General features: G+C 40.9%; 1 protein-coding gene across 1 annotated transcript in view; it reads left to right on the forward strand.

Moving 5' to 3' along the window:
* The window catches only part of plppr5a (phospholipid phosphatase related 5a), a 40,611-nt gene that overhangs the window by 10,984 nt on the left and 8,669 nt on the right, over window positions 1-20,958 (forward strand). Inside the window, exons 3-5 of the mRNA XM_016531114.1 lie at window positions 556-806; window positions 4,685-4,861; window positions 19,742-19,876. Coding sequence (XP_016386600.1) covers window positions 556-806; window positions 4,685-4,861; window positions 19,742-19,876 — 563 coding nt within the window. The remainder of the gene's footprint in view (window positions 1-555; window positions 807-4,684; window positions 4,862-19,741; window positions 19,877-20,958) is intronic.

A 20,958-nucleotide genomic window follows, 5' to 3' on the forward strand; every position in this document is an offset into this window, starting at 1 on the left:
TCTGAAATTTTCATCTAAAATGAGGATTTTTAGCAGGCTCCTACGTTTATGTTCAGTTATTTCACTTTAATTGCATAGAAAAGGACCTATACATTGCCATTAGAGTAAAATTACTGAACCTAACCAGAGGAGCCTGCTAAAAATCCTCATTTTAGATGAAAATTTCAGACGGCACTGAACTCTTCAAATGCTTCTTGAGCACCAAATCAGCATATTAGAATAATTTCTGAAGGAGCATGTGACACACACACACACACACACACACAGACACAGACACACACACAGACACACACACACACACACACACACAAAATAGTGAAAATTCAGCTTTGCCATCACAGGAATACTTTTTAAAAAATATATTAAAATAGGAAAGCAGTTCTTTTAAATTGTTATAATCTTTCACAATAATGCTGGTTTTACTGTATTTTTGATCAAATAAATGCAGTCTTGTTGACCATAAGAGACTTCTTTCAAAAATATAAAATCTTACCAACCTCAAACTTTTAAACAGTAGTATGAAAATCCTAGATATGTGTCTTTGTGTTCCACCAGGTGTGTACGCATTTGGCCTCTTTGCCACAGACATTTTTGTAAATGCCGGACAGGTGGTAACGGGAAATCTGTCTCCATACTTCCTGACGGTGTGCAAACCCAACTACACAGCACTGGGGTGCCAGCAGGTGGTGCGTTTCATCAGCCAACAGGAAGCCTGCACGGGCAATGAGGATGATATCTTACATGCTCGCAAATCGTTCCCATCCAAAGAGGCGGCCATCAGTGTTTATGCAGCTCTTTATGTTGCTGTGAGTAAACTTGACATATACACACACACAAAAGAAAGCGATGGGTCAAACTCAGTGGTTTCTGATTCATTGTAATTCATTTTTACTCTAAACAGCCAAAAAAAACCAAAAAAAAAAACCATGAAATGCAAACCTGATCCAAAGCTATATGCGTTGTGGTTTGAAATCTTGCAATTTATGAAGGCTGTTTATGAACAAGTTAAGTCAGGGGGGAAAACCGCCTGTACTGTAAATACAGGTCAGACAGAAGGTGGAAACTGATTATTTAAAACTAAATTATGACTAATCTAACATTATAAGAAGAGCTTAGAGAAAAATAAAACAATAATTAAATAGCTTAATGTAATTTAATATGATTTTAAATTTCTAAAGCATATGCATAGTTTTGCAAGTAGTGCTGGGTAGAGTTTATAAAAGCACAGTATCTTTAATGCCTGAGGGCATTGTGTCCTTCCTAATATTTAGTCTGTACATTACTGATTATTCAGACTGACTTGTGATTATGCTTATCTTATAAAATTGTCATCCGATTTAAGATTTTAGAAAGAGCATAAAAGGATTTTGTTCCAACACGCCTTCAAATTCGAATAAGAGAAGCCTTTTATCCATACTATGGTATTGATCCAGGCATGAATTAGGTTTCATTACATGTTTTTTTTTTTTTTTCTAAAATGTTACCACTTTTTATAAGCATAAAAAGCCATTTTCCATTTATTCTTGAAGTCCAAAGTCTTCAAGGCATGTCCCAGCTACACAGCACTCATTTTGGACACAGAAAATTGATTTTCATTTTCCATCAGTTCTCCCCAGGTCTTTAAGTTGCTTTGCCTCACTCTCTGATTCTCGATCATGTTAACATCTGGGGTGATCTGCAAGATTTAATACAGGGGTGTCCAGTCCTGCTCCTGGAGGGCCAGTGTCCTGCAGAGTTCAGCTCCGACCCCAATTAAACATGCCTGTATCAGCTAATCAAGGATTACTAACTAACTTCCAAGCAGGTATCAGAGCTAAACTCTGCAGCACATTGGCCCTCCAGGAGCAAGACTTAGCACCCCTAATTTAATGTGGTCCAAAGCTTTGTAGAAATGCATCTAAAAGTCCTGAGATCAAAATCATACAATATTAGACCCATTAGATGGTAGGCAATGTCACAAGTTAATGTACACAGCAAACATACATTTTTGTGCAATGCCAGAAATGTCTATAGCAAGACATGGAAATAAATAAATAAGAATCATATAAGTACATTTTCTCCTCTATGCCCCGCCTTTCTGAAAAGCGTTGATTTTTACAAAGCTCATCGTTCTGAAAAGCGAGGTGTGCTCTGATTGGCCAGCTATACAGTGCGTTGTGATTGGCCAAATACCTCAAGCGTGTGACGGAAATGTTACACCCCTTACCATACTGTGATGCCATGTCCTGGTGTAATGAGACAAAACCAATAAAACCCATTACAAATGAGGCATTTGTTGCATCCAGTGGGGACATAATCACTGATTATAATTACCTATACTGTCTTTTTACGCTGTGTAGCGGCATTATTTGTCAGAACACCGGCATTGTAGGCTACTCTCCCAGAAAACAGTCCTTGTCCTCCGTAAAATGCGTTGCACACATCTGAACTGTTCTGAAACAGTGTTGTAAATACAACTTATCCACTGATGTCTAGTTGTGTCCTCTTTTGGAAGGCCAAACAAAGTAGTTTCAGCTTGTAACTCTCCAAAGTGAAAGGAAAACTTGAAATGGCATCATATGACTTTAAATAAATCATAAATGGTTTACATTCCGAGTAGGCATGTTTTAATGGTAACAGCCTCAAGACAGATGGTAAAAAGTCCAAATTGCTCTTCTAGGAGATTAATTTAATGGGTCCTATGACAATAATAAAATTAATAACTTCCCTATAGACAGAAAAAACTTTCATCTGTCATATCCAAATGGCATTGTGTCATATAGTTAGAGGAGAGGAGGAGAATCAATAGATCTAGCATGCCTAAGGGCTGCTCTGTTACTTAATTACCTCAGTTGGCCTGTGACAGAATATCAAAATAGCACTTCACCTGAAAATCAAAATTCTGTCACTATTTACTCATTCACCCTCGTTCCAATCCAATTTCCTGTTATATTTGTCAAGTGTAGCACAAAAGTATTCAAAACCTCTAAAATATGTCAGAACACTAACAAAGTTTGCATCTAGCTCACATTCAGATAAATTTTTTTTAAAATTTAATTTAAGTTCAATTAAACAAATCTTCTTATCTTTCTCCCTCAAAATGTGTTTTGAATAAGATAAGAATGAATAATGTCAGGGTATCTGTAGGTCTTAAAAAGGTCTGAATATTTTTTGTTTGAATATGAGATGATGTTATAAGAAGTTTGTTTGAAGATAACATTTTCTTTACTTGGTCTAAAAAAAAAGGTCTAAAAAAGTCTTCATTTTACCATCATAAGATCTGCAGAAACCCTGCTAATGTTTATGCACTGGTTACATATTTGAATTTTTCAATTACCGGTATTATTTAATTGCACATGCTTGTGCATGTACACTTCACTTTCAATTTAGATTATCTTTGTCATCATCTAACACTCACATAGTTCTCTAAATCTCTAAAAACACCACTAATAATTTAGTAAAACTGTTAAATGTGATATTTAGCTAATCTAAATAGCAATTGCCATACTGTACATTATAATGTTGTTGTACCGGGGCTGATGAGACGAGAGGCATGCGGATCCATGTGCAAGCTTTTATTAATAAACAGTCAAAAACACCGGCAGGGTCGAACAACAGCAAACAGGTATGGCACAGGCAAGACAGAAGAGCAATCCTAAACAGGCTGGAATCAGACGACAGCAAACGTAATCCAGAGGGCTTGACAAGAGGGGTAATCCGTAAACGTGAGCATAAATCCAGGCGAGGAGCAAACACAGTCCGAAACAGCAAGCAAAGGGTTAATCCAAGATACGTGGCAAGAATCAGGAAAACAGGCAAGGCAAGACTATGGCTAGACTATGAAAACTAGAGCAGGCTCCGTAAAGTAGCTATCACAGTGATAAACGCTAAACAATACTAGAGACTAAACAGAAACACGGAATGGCTCGGTGAAGCAGCTAACACTAGGAGAGTGATAAATGCAGAACAATACTCGGCGACTTGAGCAGGATCTGAGTGGGTGTTATATCATGTGTATAATAGCTTTCAGGTGAGCGTGTGATTGGTTACAGCAGTGTGCAATCAGTGCAATGGATGATGGGAAATGTAGTCCGGAGTGACGCGTAACAGTCTGTGTGGTGTAAGAGTCAATATGATGAAGAGGCAACCTCTTATGGCAGTCAGATGGAAGTCTATGGACAGAATTCATGACAGTTGTGAAGCCTAAAAAGAGGACATCTGTCTGAATGCTCCTGGTGCTTCTTGCTCAAGACATTAATAGTTGTACTTGATCAAATCCTCACAGTGAGATGAATGCCAGACTACCCCCACCTTCCCTCTCTCCCCTAAGGCTTGATTCAGGACAAAATCAAAGCAGGTTGTCTTCAAATACCACTAGACTAGCCTTCAAATGCCACCCTTCCAGTCAATGCCAATGTCTTGGATAAATGAAATGATGTAGCTGAACCATGGAGATGTATTTAATTTGCAATGCACCTGCAACAGCATCAGACACATTCAAATGTTTACATACACTGATCAGAGTAATGGGTGCATGTTAGCGTGCCATTTATTATAGTGAAAGCCACTGTTTAAACGATTAAATTGAAACCTGTGTTTGCAGACAAACATGCCCACACGTGAGCAGGGAATGAATGAGCTATAAAAAGCATTTACACAGTGGTTAGGATGAAGATGTATTACAGAGTGCTCTGTTTTTCCTCAGATGTACATCACATGCTCGGTGAAGGCCAATGGGACACGGCTGGCCAAGCCGGTGCTGTCTCTGGGGCTCATGTGTCTGGCCTTCCTAACTGGGATTAATCGAGTGGTGGAGTACCGCAACCACTGGTCTGATGTCATTGCTGGCTTCATTATCGGAGGAGCCATTGCTGTCTTTATGGTGAGGTCACTTTTGAGAACACACACACTAATAGTAAAGATGCATATGCAGTTCATATGCATACTTACATGAATATGCACACTTAGAAATTCAGTTGCTGATCTTATTGAATATTTATGCAAGCACAGTGATTTTAATGAACTGTTTGTACTTATCTTGTGAGGATTCTTTTAATCATATTATGCTTATTTATAGCAATACAGACTATATATCAGATTAGGCTATACACTATCATTCAAATGTTTAGGGTGGGTACGATTTTTAAATTTTTTTTGGAAGAAGTCTCTTATGGCTGCATTTATTTGATCAAAAATCTAGTAAAAACAGTAATATTGTGAAATATTATTACAATTTAAAATAACTATTTTCTATATTAATATATTTTAAAATGTAAATTATTCCTGTGATGGCAAAGCTGAATTTTTTAGCAGTCATTACTGCAGTCTTCAGTATCACACAATCCTTTAGAAATCATTCTAATATGCTGATTTTGTGCCCAATAAATATTTATTATTATTATTATTATTATCAATGTTGAAAGTTGTTCTGCTTAATATTCTTGTAGGAACTGTTTGATGGGATTTTTTGATGAATTAAAAGTTCAGAAGAACAGCATTTATTTGAAATAGAATGTCTTTGTAACAATGAAAGTCTTTACTGTCACTTTTGATCAATTTATCACATCCTTGCTAAATAAAAGTATTATTATTTTTTTTAAAGTACTGACCCCAAACTTGTGAACAGTAGTGTATGTAACACGGCTAATGTATAGTATTATGCAACATTGTTCCTTTTGAGTTCTCATTTTGTGAATCATAAAACATGCAAACAAAATTATATAAAGGTTATATAATGTGATATGCACAAATCTAAGTGCCTATGAAGTCACCAATGATGAGACCTACTAAAATAAAAACTAAAATAATGTTTTTGCAACTCCTGTTCAATATGGTCTTATGTAACGTTACCTATCAGGCAGACATTTCTAAGCATTGTTGGGGAAGTGGGGAACATCAAAAGTTTGAAAACACCTGATTTAGACAAATTATAAACAACAAACATCATAGTGCTGAATAATTGAGCAGTGCTTTAGCAAAAATACAAGATTAAAATGTCTGTTTAAATGCCTCATAGACTTGAAAGCAGTGTTGGGCAAGCTACTTGGAAAATGTAGTGAGCTAAGCTAACAGTTACTCTTCATTAAATGAAGCTTCACTACACTAAAGCTACAGCCCTGTGAAATAAGCTACAGCAACATGGTAAAAGTAGTTTACTACATCTAAAAAATTTTTTATATTGAACCAACATCATAACAAGTCAATGCTCTCTCAGTGATCAATAAAACTGTCAGTCAAGCAGATAGTCAAGGCATAATAGTTCAGTTTAGTTGTTTATTCAACAACTGTTCCAAACAAATTTGGCAACAAAAATCAGTTTCATGTACAGGGCCAGATTTACCTCATATTGTGACATTGTCACGTTACGCTGCTGCGGGAAGAACGTAGGAGACACAGAGTAGCATTCACAGTCTTGAATGATGAAAACACGGGATAATCCACAATAGGAGCTGCGCAAACACACGTAGAAACAAGTAGAACCGACAAATACAAACTGAACAGACTGGGGCTTATAAGGACTGGATAACGAGGGACAGACAGGTGCGGGGAATCAATTAATAATCAAACTAAACAAGGACAGGAGCAAGACCAAATAAGGCAAAACAGGTACTGAAACACATGACAAAACAGGACCAATCTTGACATTTCGCCCCCTCCCGAAAGGTGTGTCCTCTCACCGTAGGCAACAACAGAGGGAGGCATAGGTGGGAGCTTGGGAGGAGGCTCAGGAGGAGGACGGACACCCGGGAGGGGGCCGGCAGACAGAGACCAGGGAGGCGATGAAGGAGGGAGGAGCCAGGGAGGAGACAGGAGCCCATTTCATTTATCCAGGAATGGCCACCGACTCCAGGGGGCCGACCAACGGCGGCGGAGCAGGTGGTGGCAGAGCCCGAGGTGAGACGGAGAGCCAACGAGCCAGGGGGATGCCGATGATCCGGGGGGCCACGGTGTAGCCGAGGGCTCTGGCGACCAAGGCGGAGGCGGAGATCCGCGGCGGAGCCGGAGCGACTGAGGACCAAGGGGGTGCTGGCGGGAGGAAGGAGCCCAATAGAACCGGTGGGACGGAGCAACGAGGTGCAGCCGGAGGAGCGGAGTCCTGAGGCGATGGCGGGTCGACGCCTGACCAAGGCGGAGCCGGAGGGATGAGGGAGCCTGGCAGAGTGAGCGGGTGGGAGAGTGGACATTTGTGAGCCTCCGGGCATTCAGGGCTAAACTCTGGATCGGGAGCCCCCTCTAGGCTGAACACGGGAAAAGGATGGCGCTCTGAAGGAGTGGACACTTGAGGGCGCTTTTGAGGAGCGGGCACTGGAGGGCACTCTGGACTGGATTCGGGGACTGGAGCCCTCTCCTCTTCAGTGATAATAATCATTAGTGACAGCATTCTCTTTTAATCTGCCTAAAAAAGATCAAACCACTCGTTAGAAGAGGAGTTTTGATGATCTTTATGTGTAACACTCTGGCAGATCAAAAATGCTGCGCGCATTCTCTCAAATCCGCTCGTAGCGGATGAGGGGAGGGGCGGGACCATCTTTATTCAAGAAGGCGAGCCACGAGCAAAGCTGAGTGAGACATGAACTCTCGTAGTAAGAGTAGTCTGTCTCAGCAGCGCAGCCTCAGCGTGGGCGTGACCCAGGCGAGACGCGCGTTCAAATACAAAGCTGTCAGCGATATTGAATCATTGGTGACGGTGACAGCGTTCTTGACAATGAGGGGCGGCGATCCTCATGTGTAAACACACTGGCAGATCAAAGAGCTGCGTGGAGAGTGATGCAAGCGGGGGCCTTGCCGGCATTAAATCACTCAAGCCTGATCGATCATACAGTTTGCCATTTCTGCCTCCGAGTAACTGGGAGGAGAGAAACACAAGAGTGAGGGAGGCGGGGCTCAGCGACAGCCACACAAATGCCGCAAATGCTTTGATCAGATCAAATGCTTTGATCTGATGAGTGAGCATTCCGTCTCAGTGAGTGAGCAGTCTCTGCGTGGGTGCTGCCCAGACAGATGACGTACTCATTGCTCTTCTGCATCGTGCAAGTTTCCCTGCACGAGCCACACTCGCAGCACGATATTTGCAACAACGTCGCTAGAATTTGCTCTTTTAGGGCTTACCTGCTAGAAATAAGCTCTTTCAGAATCGCCGGATGGCGGCAGGGGAAACGGACCGGAACTGCTGCGTCGCTGTAGCGGCGGAGAAGCAGGTCAGCTGTTCTGAGAGGTCCCGATTCCAGCTGCGAAGACGTGTCAACGGCGATTTCAGGATCAGCGCTGAGCGTAGAGTCGTCGCTGAAGGAGAAGAAATCTGAGAATCCTGTGGCGAACGCCCGCTTATATAGCCAGACGCTCCGCCCATTCTGGCGGGCTTTGGCAGGCTTGGCGGGCTTCGTAGCTCTGCTGCCTAGCCATTAGTTCGTTTTTTAATATACTGCACGAACCACTGCAGTTTCACTGCGTGAATGAAGAAGGCTTCAGATCAGGAGAAAAAAGGCTTTTCCCATATGCGTCTAAGCAAGATGCAGTATGAGTGTAGTATCGAAAGGGAACTGAGTTTGACACCCCTGGGATAGGCCTATAAATCTCAAACTAGTTGTTTTTAATTAAAGGAACCAGTTATTTAGAATAATAAGACATTTGGGCTGTTACCAGGCAAATTAAATCAGTATCAACAAAATTCATCTTTGCAATGCAGAGGAAACACAGAAACTTCATCGGAAGTGGCATTTAGATTACACACTGTTTAATGCAGGACATGAATGCATTTAACCTGCAGTTACAAATGCAGAAATAATGTTTTGATATATAAGACATAAAATGTTGAATACTTATTTGAAATTATAAAAATCAAAAAAAAAAATCAAAAGATACTTTACATGTGAAATTAAAACCGCCAGTAGGTGTCAGCAAGTCACTGTTAATAAGTGAGTCATTGCGATTGAATAGAATAATTTAAACGGTTGATTCATTCAGAAACAAAACAGCATATGCAAAACAGTGCTATGGTGGCTGTGTTTGGAATTATTTTTGTTGTTGAAATAGAGCAAAAACAGGCAATATGGTGTCTAACGCAAGTCTCTACATTAACTTCTTGTTTATTGAACTGTTGTAAAAAAAGCTATAGCCTATGTAATCATGCTGATTTTTGGAGAAAAAACGTCACTCTTCGTGTGATATTGATTTACTATATGAAATGATATACATATATACATTTTCTGCCCCTATATCTTCAATTTTGTGATCATTCTAAATGCATTTTAACCATAGACTGTAATTTTATGGGGTTTAGTGGCAGTGGCATCACTTTTACTGGTCCAGGATCAGTGATCCTTAGCAGTAATATTTCTGATTTGAGCTTGAGCTTCAGAATGCTTTGGATAATGTATCTTTTGTTGACGCTACCGCACTACTGAAAAGCTATTTGATTAAGAAAACTGCCCATCACTGCTTGAAAGTGCATGCTTTACTGTACATATTTTTATAGTACACATTGCATCACATTGGGAGGGAGTTTGGAGGGATCTGTGGCACTGAGTTGCCCTCAAGACATCTTAAATTTAAAGAAGCCACATAGCAGCAAACTGCTGATCTCATGCTGGTTTGACTTTTGCCCATCACACACCCTGCATATGCCTGCATACTAAGACAAAAGTTTCAGATGTGTTTGTCAGAAAATACTCTATGTGTGTTATTTACATGGGAAAAAAACATGAATCATGAAGTAATGTTTTATACTGAAGAAGAAATGTGACATATGGCTAGGTAATTAGGTCAGGGCACAGGATTGGGCACATGTGTGGCTTCCTCTTCAACAAAACACTACTGTTTGTGCTGTGCTGGGCACACTGTTATATAAAGAGTGAACAGTGAAGATGAAAAACCCATAGTGAGCCTAGAGAAAGGTCACACATCAGCTCATGCCTGCTTGCCTCACATTAGGCATAACAGCATTGTGAGTGAGTTTGTGGACGCGTGGATGTTTTATTTTCTGTGGTGCTGTAGTCATACTGTATGAGATATGCACTGACCTATTTCTGCTGTTAGGATGGTTTGAAAGAGGGGGCTGTCCCCAGCCGTACACAACATAAGGACAACGTTTAAATTCAGCTCCATACATGGAAACTTGGAAATCCATCAACTCATAACATGTTTCACATACAGAAGGCAATAACTGGCATACATGTCAGTACAAGCTACACATTATACAGTATGTTTTTCAAAGACATATCACATAAAAAACAAAAGCTTGTGTAACCAACCCATATGTGTAAAACAATTTTCTTTCTTTTTTTCCAACACAACACATGAAAACATAAGAATTAGAACAATGCTTTCTAGATTCCCATTGCTACACAAGGAAAGAACAGCTTATTAGTAATATTTAAACGCATAAGAATTTCAACCCATCAAACACATTACTACTTTAGGTCCAACCTGTCGGTATGATACTCGTTAGTCCATTTCTTGTCTGACCACCCTGAGGTGATTCTAGGTGCCCGTCTAGGTCTGAGATTGTAGCGATGACCTTCAAGATCAACGTCAACGTCAGGAAGATGTGTATGTCGTGAAGATGTGCTAATGTCAGTGTCAGCATTACGAGTACAACTACTCATGTCATGATTGGTCACGTCATGTGCATTGTCAGTGAAATCGTCACAATTAACATCAGCCTCATTAGGCAGAGAAAAGCATGCGTCTTGAGGTTGGTCCTCACTCCTCTGTGTCACCAGCACCCTCATTGGGTGTTTCAGACTCATCCTGAGGTCCACTTAGTGTATGGCTGCTGCCTGCGTTCCAAGTGTAGAAAGGCTGCATATTCACCACATGATAGACACCAGCATCCTGTCCTGTGTCCAACTTTGCAAGTCTGTAGTTCATATCAGACAAAACTTGAGTGACACAGTATGGACCAGAGTACAATGGTGCCAGTTTTGCTGTAAAATTGGCCAGAGCATCTGATTTAGGGTGGGTTTTCACTCTGACAAGGTCACCAATGGCATAAAAACAGAGCGACGTCTTTCATCATAGTGCTGCTTCTGTTTGTTGTAACTGGTTTCCAGGGCTGCCCTTGCATGGTCATGTGCCTCTTGCAATGTCAATCTTGAGCTCGCAGGATAAGGGATTTCAGGTTCCTCCATTCCATCCCAGACAGGCTGAGTCACCAAGTCCAATGAAGTGTCCAACTCCCTCCCATACAACATCATAGACGGGGTTTGACCCGTACTCTCATGAGGTGCTGTTCGTAGTGCAAAGCAAATATGTGGGATATATCGGTCCAAGGTTGTATGTTTATCAACCACGTATGCCTGAATTGCTGTCTTGAGAGTCCGGTTCACCCTCTCTGTGGCATTCGTCTGTGAGTGATATGCCGTTGTGAGGCGATGTTCGGTTCCCAGGAGAGTGAGCACTCGTTTGAATAGGTCGTTCACGAAAGGGGAACCTCTGTCTGAAATTAGATAAGTGAGGGCCCTGTGACGGGAAAACACTTCACTTAGCAGTTTGTTTGCCGCCACTTGAGCAGTAGCTTCTCTCACCGCCATGATCTCGACCCACTTTGAAAAATAATCGACAAAAACCAAGATGTAAGCATTGCCAATGGGAGTACGTGGCAATGGGCCAACGAAATCCACCCCAACATACTCCCAAGGTTTCTGGGGCCGAATTGGGACCATTAGACCGGCAGGTTTTCTCTTACTTGGTTTCGTCAGTTAGCAAACGTGCAAGAAGATACATATTTCTTCACCTCAGATGCCATTTTAGGCCAGAAAAACCTGCGTTTCAGTCAGGCCAAGGTCTTGGTTATCCCTAGGTGACCTGCAGTTGGGTGATCATGGTAATACCTCAGCAAGGTACCTTTGAGAGACACAGGAGCATACAGCTTTAAACATTTCAAAGGGTGGATGGATGCTACAAGCAGGTTTGGGATCGTTAAAGTACAACAGGCCATCATGAATGGAATATTGAGAGCAATCATCCCCGTCGCTACCCCGTTGGAACGCTGCATACATTTTACGGAGGAGATCACCTGTGATTGGATCATCAAGTTGTAATTGTCTGACATGAGATCGATCTGTAAGAGTTACTGAAGATAGTGTATGGAGATCCAGACCACCAATCACAGCGTAGTCAGGAAGGAGGTCTATTGGTGGCACATAATCTGTTAGAGGATTCCTTGACAGCGCATCAGGCACTTTGTTTCGAGATCCAGGCTTGTGGACAACATCGAAATCGAAGTCCTGAAGGCGGAGAGACCAACGAGCAAGGCGGCCAGTGGGGTTGGGACCAAGGTTATTTTCGTAAACGAAAACTTTAACATTTTAATTTAAATTTCAAAATAAATAAAAAACTAAAACTAAATGAAACTAACAAAAGTAACTGAAAAACTAACTAAAATAAAATAATAATTAGCAAAAATAAATAATCATTGCACGGACGTAAAAGGGGCTTTATGGGATTGATTGCGTTGCTCATCTGAAGCGCGTGCGCTGGAGCCGCTTGTCAAAGCAAAGTGCAAACATCATTTAAATCACCATATCACATTTAGTTTTGAGTAGTATTAAGTTTAAAAGCATTTTAGATTGTTTCTTCTTATTGTGTACGTACATAGAGGGAGAGACTGGACATACAATAGTGTGCATCGGTGGTTCGTCTGTGCAACAGATCCAACAAATGAATGCATTGAAAACACAGATTGACAAAAATAAAGTTTACAGAGTTTAAAGTGTCCTGCAGAATAAAAACTCAACTGCCTGTAGCTTTCTAGTAACTCTGAAAACCTTGATTAGCTTGTTGTTTGTAAACTATTGGCATGTTTAACAAGATTACATCTTTAATATGAATGAATATGAACATGAATGAATAAATTTTATACATACAAGTTGCATTTTTTAGATTTTTGTTAAATTGTAAAGATTTCTTTTATTTTCATTATTAAGAGGTTTGCACAAGAGACAACTGTAAACTGTGCAAACATTCAACTTTGCTAAAATTAAATGTCTTGCTTTGGTCTACACTGGAAGTGTTCCATTAACTCTGCTAAACTATAATTACTAAAACTAAAACTGAAACTAAAATATATAATAACTAAATAGAAATGTGTTCACAAAATAAAAACTAAACTAAAACTAACAAAACCATTAATGAAACTAACTAAAACTAAACTGAAATTATAGGAAATTTGAAAATTATATTAAAATAAAAACTAATTAAAAAATTCAAAACTAACTTATCCTTGGTTGGGACGGGACATCAACCACTTGAGCCCACTGTGGTCAGTGAAGATTGTGACATGGAGACCCTCAATGTAAGGCCTAAAGTGCTCAAGGGCCCAAATGATGGCCAGACACTCATTCTCGGGTGTGGAATAAGGTTTCTCAGATTTATGCAGGGCCCGACTAGCATACGCCACAGCAACCTCTCTGCCATGCAGATCTCTCTGCATCAGCGCAGCTCCTAGTCCCACGTCACAGGCATCGGCATGAACAAAGAAAGGTAGAGAGAAGTCAGGAAACCTTAGCACAGGTGCCGAAGTTAATTTTTGCTTTAGAAGGTCCATAGCGTCTTGGCAGGCACTGTCCCACACAAAAGGAGCATAATTTTTAGTGAGTGCAAACAGTGGTTCAGCGTGGCAGGCGTAGTCCTGTATGAACCGACGATAATAGCCTGATAGGCACAAAAACTGCCTCACTTGCTTCACATTGACAGGAGTTTTAAAGTCCATAACAGCCTTCACTTTGTCCTGGTTCGGCAGGACAGACAGACACGGTACCCCAAGAAGGTGAGCTCTCTGCGACAAAACTGGCATTTGGCCAGTTTAATGGTCAACCCGGCAAACTTGAGCCGTGAAAGGACTTCCCTGAGGTAATGGAGATGTTGCTTGAAAGTGGGCGAAGCCACAACAATGTCGTCCAAGTAGACTGCACAGCACCTATAAATAAGACTAGCCAGGACACTATTCATTAGTCTTTGAAAGGTCGCTGGTGTATTGCACAAACCAAATGGAAGCACACGGAACTGAAATAGCCAAAAACAAACAGACAAAAGCAGTCTTAGGTTTTGATTCTTTTTCCATGGAGACCTGCCAGTATCCCTGAGCAAGGTCGATTGTAGTCAAAAATTTCCCTCTGGGAAGGAAGTCAGGGACTCATCGACTCTTGGTAATGGGTAAGAGTCCTTCACGGTAAGCTGGTTCAACCCACGATTGTCCACACAAAATCGTGGTTCACCACAAGGTCTCTTAACAATCACAACGGGGGCGGCCCAAGGGCCTGTTGCCGGTTCAATGATGCCGTCGTTCAACATTTTTCCTATTTGATCCTCAATCAAATACTTTTTAGCTGCGGAGGTTCGATAAGGGGGAAGGTGGACTGGCTTGGCATTCCCCGTGTCTATGGAGTGCTCAGTTAGTGAGGTGCGACCCAGGTGACCGTTGAAGAGGTCAGAAAAACTTTCAAGTAGCCCTGACAGCTGTTTCTTCTCAGCATTACTCAGACATGCTTCCTCAACCTTTTCTCGAAGTGCGGAAGATGGGACTTCCATAAATAACAAACTGCTTTCCAACTCCTGCACTTCCTTGCCTTCCATCTCCTCCATTAATAAAGGATCGTTGCCTATGACAACAATTCTGGATGGGATGTGAATGATGATGGAGGCACGCAACATGAAGTCCATCCCCAAGACCAAGGTTGAGGGTAAGCGTGGGACAATGGCAAACCTGTGATAAAAACGCTGTCCCATGAAGCCAAAAGCCAACCATGTCAGCCCTAAGGTTTGGCATGCCCCACCATCTGCTAGTTGGATTGGGGGAGCAGACCATGGTTTAATGTTAACCTTCAGTTCTGAACAATGTCCGCTTGCACCGCAGAAAGCGATGTGCCCGTGTCAAGTGTAGCATCTAACACCTGGCCATGTAGGTTAATCTTAACTCTAAATTGAGTATTCCAAAAGGAAGGTGATGTGGGATCTTCCGCATGACAATGGACAGGTTGTTCTGGAACAGCAGATTAGTCGGTTGAGGCGAAAATATCTTCTGGAGGGAGGATTGCCTCTGCAAAACCTCCAAAAACCGTGGCAGCTCAAGAAGAATTTGAGCATCGGTTAAATCAAGGGAGTTTCTGTAAACATTGACCGATTGTAGCCAATCCTCAGGGCTAATGTGTTCGTCTCCTGCAAACACAGGTGGTTCATGCCTTGACTGGTACAGTACAGATGCAAGGATTCTGCTAGTATTACTCACATCAGAAGAATTGGGCTGTGGTGAGAAAGTCACGTTTCTATGGGAAACATTATTAGTGGTCGTACCTTGTAATGGCACTTGGCCTAGAGGACTACGGCTGTGTGGTGTAGAGCTGGCCATAGGAGGTAGCTGCGCATGTGGCGCTGCAGGGGTGTCGACATCAGGAGGACCAAAACGTCTTAATATACTCTGCTACAACTGGAGAGAATTGTTGAGGCACTGTTGCAACACAGATACTTCAGCTTGTAGGAGTTCCACTTGAGTCTCCAGGCTCACTCACTGTGGTAACTTTTGTCTTTTGAAAGAGTTGGTGTCCCACACATTTAATGGCTGGTACATGGCAACACGCTCCTCTCATACATGGGAGATTAACTCTTTCTTGGCGTTACAAATAAAAGTAAAGACAAAATAATAACAAGAAGGCAGAGCGAACTTATCATACATAGTGGTTCTCATTACACAGGCATGTAGTCCTTCTACGTCATCACCACATAGCATGCGCAAGCGGCAACCTCCCGGTCTCTGGCTTGAAACCAACACGGAAGTGACTAAAGCTGCAATTCATCGACTGACCGCTAGAGGCTGGCTCCAAAAGGGAGTCAGTCCCATAGACCTGCCATGTTAAAATGCCCAGATTTACAGCAGAAAAAAATATGTTTACAGCCTGGTACAAAAAGTGGTTTTGGTCTATATAGGTAATTTTTCCCATGGCCATTTGAGTGACAGGTTGACTGCCGCTCTGCTCCCGAGTGTGAAACTCGCTAGACTGTTTAACTTAGAAAAATGGCTTTAAAGATTTTTATTTGTCCAGAAAAAATAATTATGGGCAGGACACTGGAAATCTGGCAATTAGATGTTTTAATGAAAATGATCTCAAACTTGATTTTTACCGCTATTTTGAAGTTGTTGTAGGTGTTATAAACTCACTATTTACATTGGATCAAACCACACAGACGCCTGATTGAACTTGCCATCATCTTTTACTACCACCTCTTACATGATGACGTCACACCAATACACAACATCCCCCCTCTACTTGAATATGAACTTACCCTATCTAACACATTCTCATTCACATCTTCTTACAACTCACAGATTTCAGAACATTCAAGACATGTAACAACTTTTTTTTGTCAACAACGACCAGGATCGAATGTCCATCAGGTAAAGGACCAAGCAAGTCTGTGGCCAAGTTTTGCCAGGGCCCTTCAGGCATCACTGTGGGTGACAGCGGTTCTGGAACATCTGGTCTCGCTACCAGCTGACAACCATGACACGCCCTCACGAACCTTTCTGCGGCCCTGTCCATTCCGGGTCACCAAACCTTTGTTCTCAGGTGTTGTTTTGTTCCTATTACACCAAGATGACCCTCATGAGCCAACTGTAACGCTCTTCCACGCAGCGACTGTGGCAAAACAATTCTTGTCCCTCTGAGTATTATTTGGCCAATGACACATAGCTCACCTGCAATATGTCTGTATGCAGGGCAGTCATCAAAACAACCTGTTTGAATGGCAGTTTTCAGTCTCTGTAATTCCACATCATTTGCTGAGATATGCTCAACTTCCTTGGTGGTCAGGGCGCTTGGTGTCGCACAAACAGTTATGAATCTCACATATTCCTCTGCTTTATGTAAATGGGTCGCACCTTTGGCCGATGGCCCCAGCAGGTGTGACAAAGGATCTGCAATGTTGTGCGTTCCGGGTATATGAATCACCCGAAAATCATAGGGCTGTAATCTCAAGACCCACCTTTCGATTCGTGCACATGGTTTTGAACGAGGGCTGTAAATTGCCTCCAATGCCTTGTGGTCTGTGACCAGATCAAACTTCCGACCATACACGTATGGGTGCAGTCGTTCACATGCCCACACCAGTGCAAGTGCTTCGCGCTCTGTTTGCGAATATCTCTGTTCACATTCTGTCAAGCTCCTACTCACATAGCAGACAGGAACCATTCCTCCTCTTTGGTCCTGCACTAGTACTGCTCCGATGCCTTTCGGTCCAGCATAACAAAGGCAGAATACCGTATAACTCCAGGCTGGCACAGTAATATTGACGAACGTCTAAACAAATGCAGAGCACCGTAACTTAATTTGAGCGTTCCAAAACAAAGTCAAAGAGTGATAACTGATGATACTGTGTTCTGCCTTGGTTTCTCCTGGGCTTTTCTCCAAGATAATTATACACATGATAAAGGAGGTCATATATGTCCCAAAATTATCTTGTAGAATCAATGCGGCTTTGTAAGAAAAACATTATAAACAGTAATCTCTAGCTTGCGTTAACTGTCGTACATGTGTTCACAATAGAACACTGTTCCGGGCGGATGTTGTAAGACATCAAAATGTCAGAGGATTCCGATATAAGACAAGAGGAGACTGGTTTTCCTTTGCTAAAGTAAGGAAGCTTTGCTTCCTTTGCTCCTGTGAACAAACGTTGGTTTGTCACGAGACCTGCATATTGTCACTGGACCTAACGCAACGCCGATGTCCTACGTCATCCACCTGAACAGCGTTCTATTGTGAACGCGCGTACAACAGTTAACGCAAGCTAGAGATTACTGTTTGTAATGTTTTAAATATGTGTATTTTTCTTACGAAAACGCATCGATTTTCTACAGGAGGCCTTTATTCACCACCTGGAGCCATGTGAAACACTTTTTTATTATGGATGGATGCGCTTCATTGGACTTATTTTGGACTGTTGAAAATAACACCCATTCACTGCCATTATAAAGCTTGGAAGAGCCTGGACATTTTTTTATATAACTCCGAATAGATTTGTGTGAAAGAAGAAAGTCATACTGTATACACCTAGGATGCCTTGAGGGTGAGTAAATCATGGGCTAATTTATATTTTTGGGTGAACCCTTTAATGAATTAGTTTTCAAATTTGAATAAATGATTCAATGACTCTAAAAGATAGTGGCTAGATCTGAAATCACATAGTCTATGAGTAGGTCCTTTATTTGAATAAGCAATTACTTGGTGTTAAAAAGAATGTAATATATAGTATAATACTACATTCGCCATGTTGTCATTGTCATGTGACCTATGAGCGTCGACTCCGTCACTTTACTGTTATTCACAAATCCTCTTCAGTGGCCTCATGGTATGGTAAAGTGTACATCGGATGTGCACTTAAGAGTCTTGCTGGAAGTAGTAAGTCATCCGAGTACTTATTACTGCCTACTGTTTTGTGAATACTGCCAATTCGGACATACTACTTGGTTCACATACTGTTTTTTGCATAATATAAAGTAGAGAAGTATGAGATTTTGAATGCGCTTAGTTACTTTGTTCCTGAATTAATCAGTGTTTTTAATAAATTGCTTTAGTGAATGATTCAATTACTCAATTATAAAACTTCTCTCCACCACTTTTTGATGTTACCTGCAGTAAGAGTTGTTGCGTAATTGATTATTTCATTAAACAGTAAGTTTTCTTGACAAAAAGCTACAGTTTAGCTGCATGACAGCTATAAATTCCTAATAACTTTTTTTGGAAAACAGTGCATGTGGTACAAAGCATTTTTGATATCATTTTCAACTGATACTACAACTGATACTTCTGAGTCTATCATAAGTCATTCAGTAATAGTTTACTGAATGCCTGTATGTATAATGCATTCATAATGTACTGTATGTTGTAATCCAATTTATTTTTCATAAATAATTGTAACCAAAGTTAAAATGCATTATAATATTTGAAGGTTTGTTTTTTGTGTGTTTAATGCATTATACTTTCTAACTGTGGTTATAATTAGGCACATTACAAGGTGCATTACAAAGAAAAATTAATGCTTTAAAACCATATTTATAATGCATTATATATAAAGGCTTCTATTAAAGTGTTACCAGTCATTCTTTCTGTTGTGATAAAACCACAGCTATATTAGCCAAATGGACATTACATAAGCACTATTGGACAACAGTGTTCAGTACATCAGAAAAATAACAAAAAAATGATTTCATTTATGAAGCATAAAAACACATAGATAATAAACAAGCAAAAGACAATGACAACGCAGCACTCTGACATGAGCGACAGAACTTCTCAGACTGGCCCAGCATCATCTTTATTGTTGAGCCCTGCTGCATACGGTTATAAAATGGTAAGGGCAGCACACATAGTGCAGAAAATTAATTCCTCCATCTGTTTAGTTCAACTTAGGGCTCCATGAGTGGAGAACGCCCTGAGATGTCCTCTGCTGAAACCCCCCCTTGCGTTATGCTGCAGTCTTGCAGAGGCAGAGCATTGCCTGTAGTGTCTCATTGAAATAATTCATTTTGGTCCGATAATGGATGAATCTCCTCCAGGACATGAACTCGCATGTTTCCTCTTCCCAAAAGAGCACAGAGCCTTTTTACTTTGGGCAACAAGTCATGTGAGCATCTTTGCCCTTTCAAGACTTACATAAATCATCATTTACAGCCTGAGAAGCTATACATGTGTATGTGTGCTACAAAAAGCCTTTCAGAGGTGTAAAACTTCCCTCTTTCCTTTTGTTTTCCCTACGGGTGCTCTTGTGTTAGGTGGTGTGTGTGGTGAAATATTTCAAAGGGAAGCCCTTACTGAGTGAGATACCGCCGGAGGAGAGTGTGTCCAGTGGTCCCATGATCACTCAGCCCAGGATGGAGCACACTATGGAGAAATACATAGCGTCCCAGGTATTTAACCACAAGCATTCATGAACACTAGAATGTACACCAAAACACCTTGTTATTGTGACCAGTTTCTATCTAAAATTACATTATTAACTGTACACCGTAAAGGATTTTTGAAAGTTGTAAATAAAGATTATTAGAGTTTTACAAAAAAAAAATACTTTTTCTGTCTTTTTACTTCCTAATTATTGTTTAATTACAGTAAATGTGTTACTTACTTATCTGTGAAATTTACTAGAAATTTCTCAGAGAAAATTTTCAAAGTAATTTTTTTTTGCAGTTTATTAAGGTCTGTTTACACCAGGGTTCCTCAATAGGCGGCCCGTGAGAGAAAAAAGGAAGTTAAATCATAACATGGAAACTTGATCGCGTGATTCGTGTCATCGCGGCATAACACTTACTTACAGTGTGTGTTTGATAAAAGGTCAAACTCTGCTTTTTTTCTGGAGTGCATTTTACCCAAGACCGCCAAAGAGCAAAGAAGTGAATGAACGAAATAAATTGCGAGAGCAGCAGGAGATTTGAAGCTCATGGCAGACGCGCCCAAGAGATGATTCGCCTTGTGATTGGCTGAATGTTGGTTCACTCAAATCTTAGTAACAAATCAGAGAACACGGGCGGAAATATTGGCGGTGGGTCAAAAAAGTGCGGGGGACAGAATCACCTGTTTCTAACAGTGCGGGGGATGTGTGCCCCCCGTCCCCCGCGGCTGCTACGCCCCTGATACTGACAAATCTAATAATTGAATCTGCAATCAGGGAAAGTGGAGAGAAGAGATCCAGTCTGGGAATGAGCAGGAACAGTTTATTTGCATGGCAGACATGGAGATCCAGATTTTTTGTTTGTTCATTTGTTTTTAATATTCAACAGGCAAAGTTATTCTGTATCTAAATGCAAAAATGTTCATAATTGTTTGAATAAAACAGACTACTGGGGGAAAAAATCTGAATATTCATCTTGTGACCATCTTGTGATTATTTTAACAAAAGCAACAATAATATAATAATTGTAATAATAATAACAATTTATATATATATATAGGTCAGTGGCCCTTGGCTTGGTATTGTTGGCAGAATTCGGCCCTC

This window comes from Sinocyclocheilus rhinocerous, unplaced genomic scaffold (genome assembly GCF_001515625.1).
Source record: "Sinocyclocheilus rhinocerous isolate Xijiao unplaced genomic scaffold, SAMN03320098_v1.1 scaffold541, whole genome shotgun sequence".
NCBI lineage: Eukaryota > Metazoa > Chordata > Actinopteri > Cypriniformes > Cyprinidae > Sinocyclocheilus > Sinocyclocheilus rhinocerous.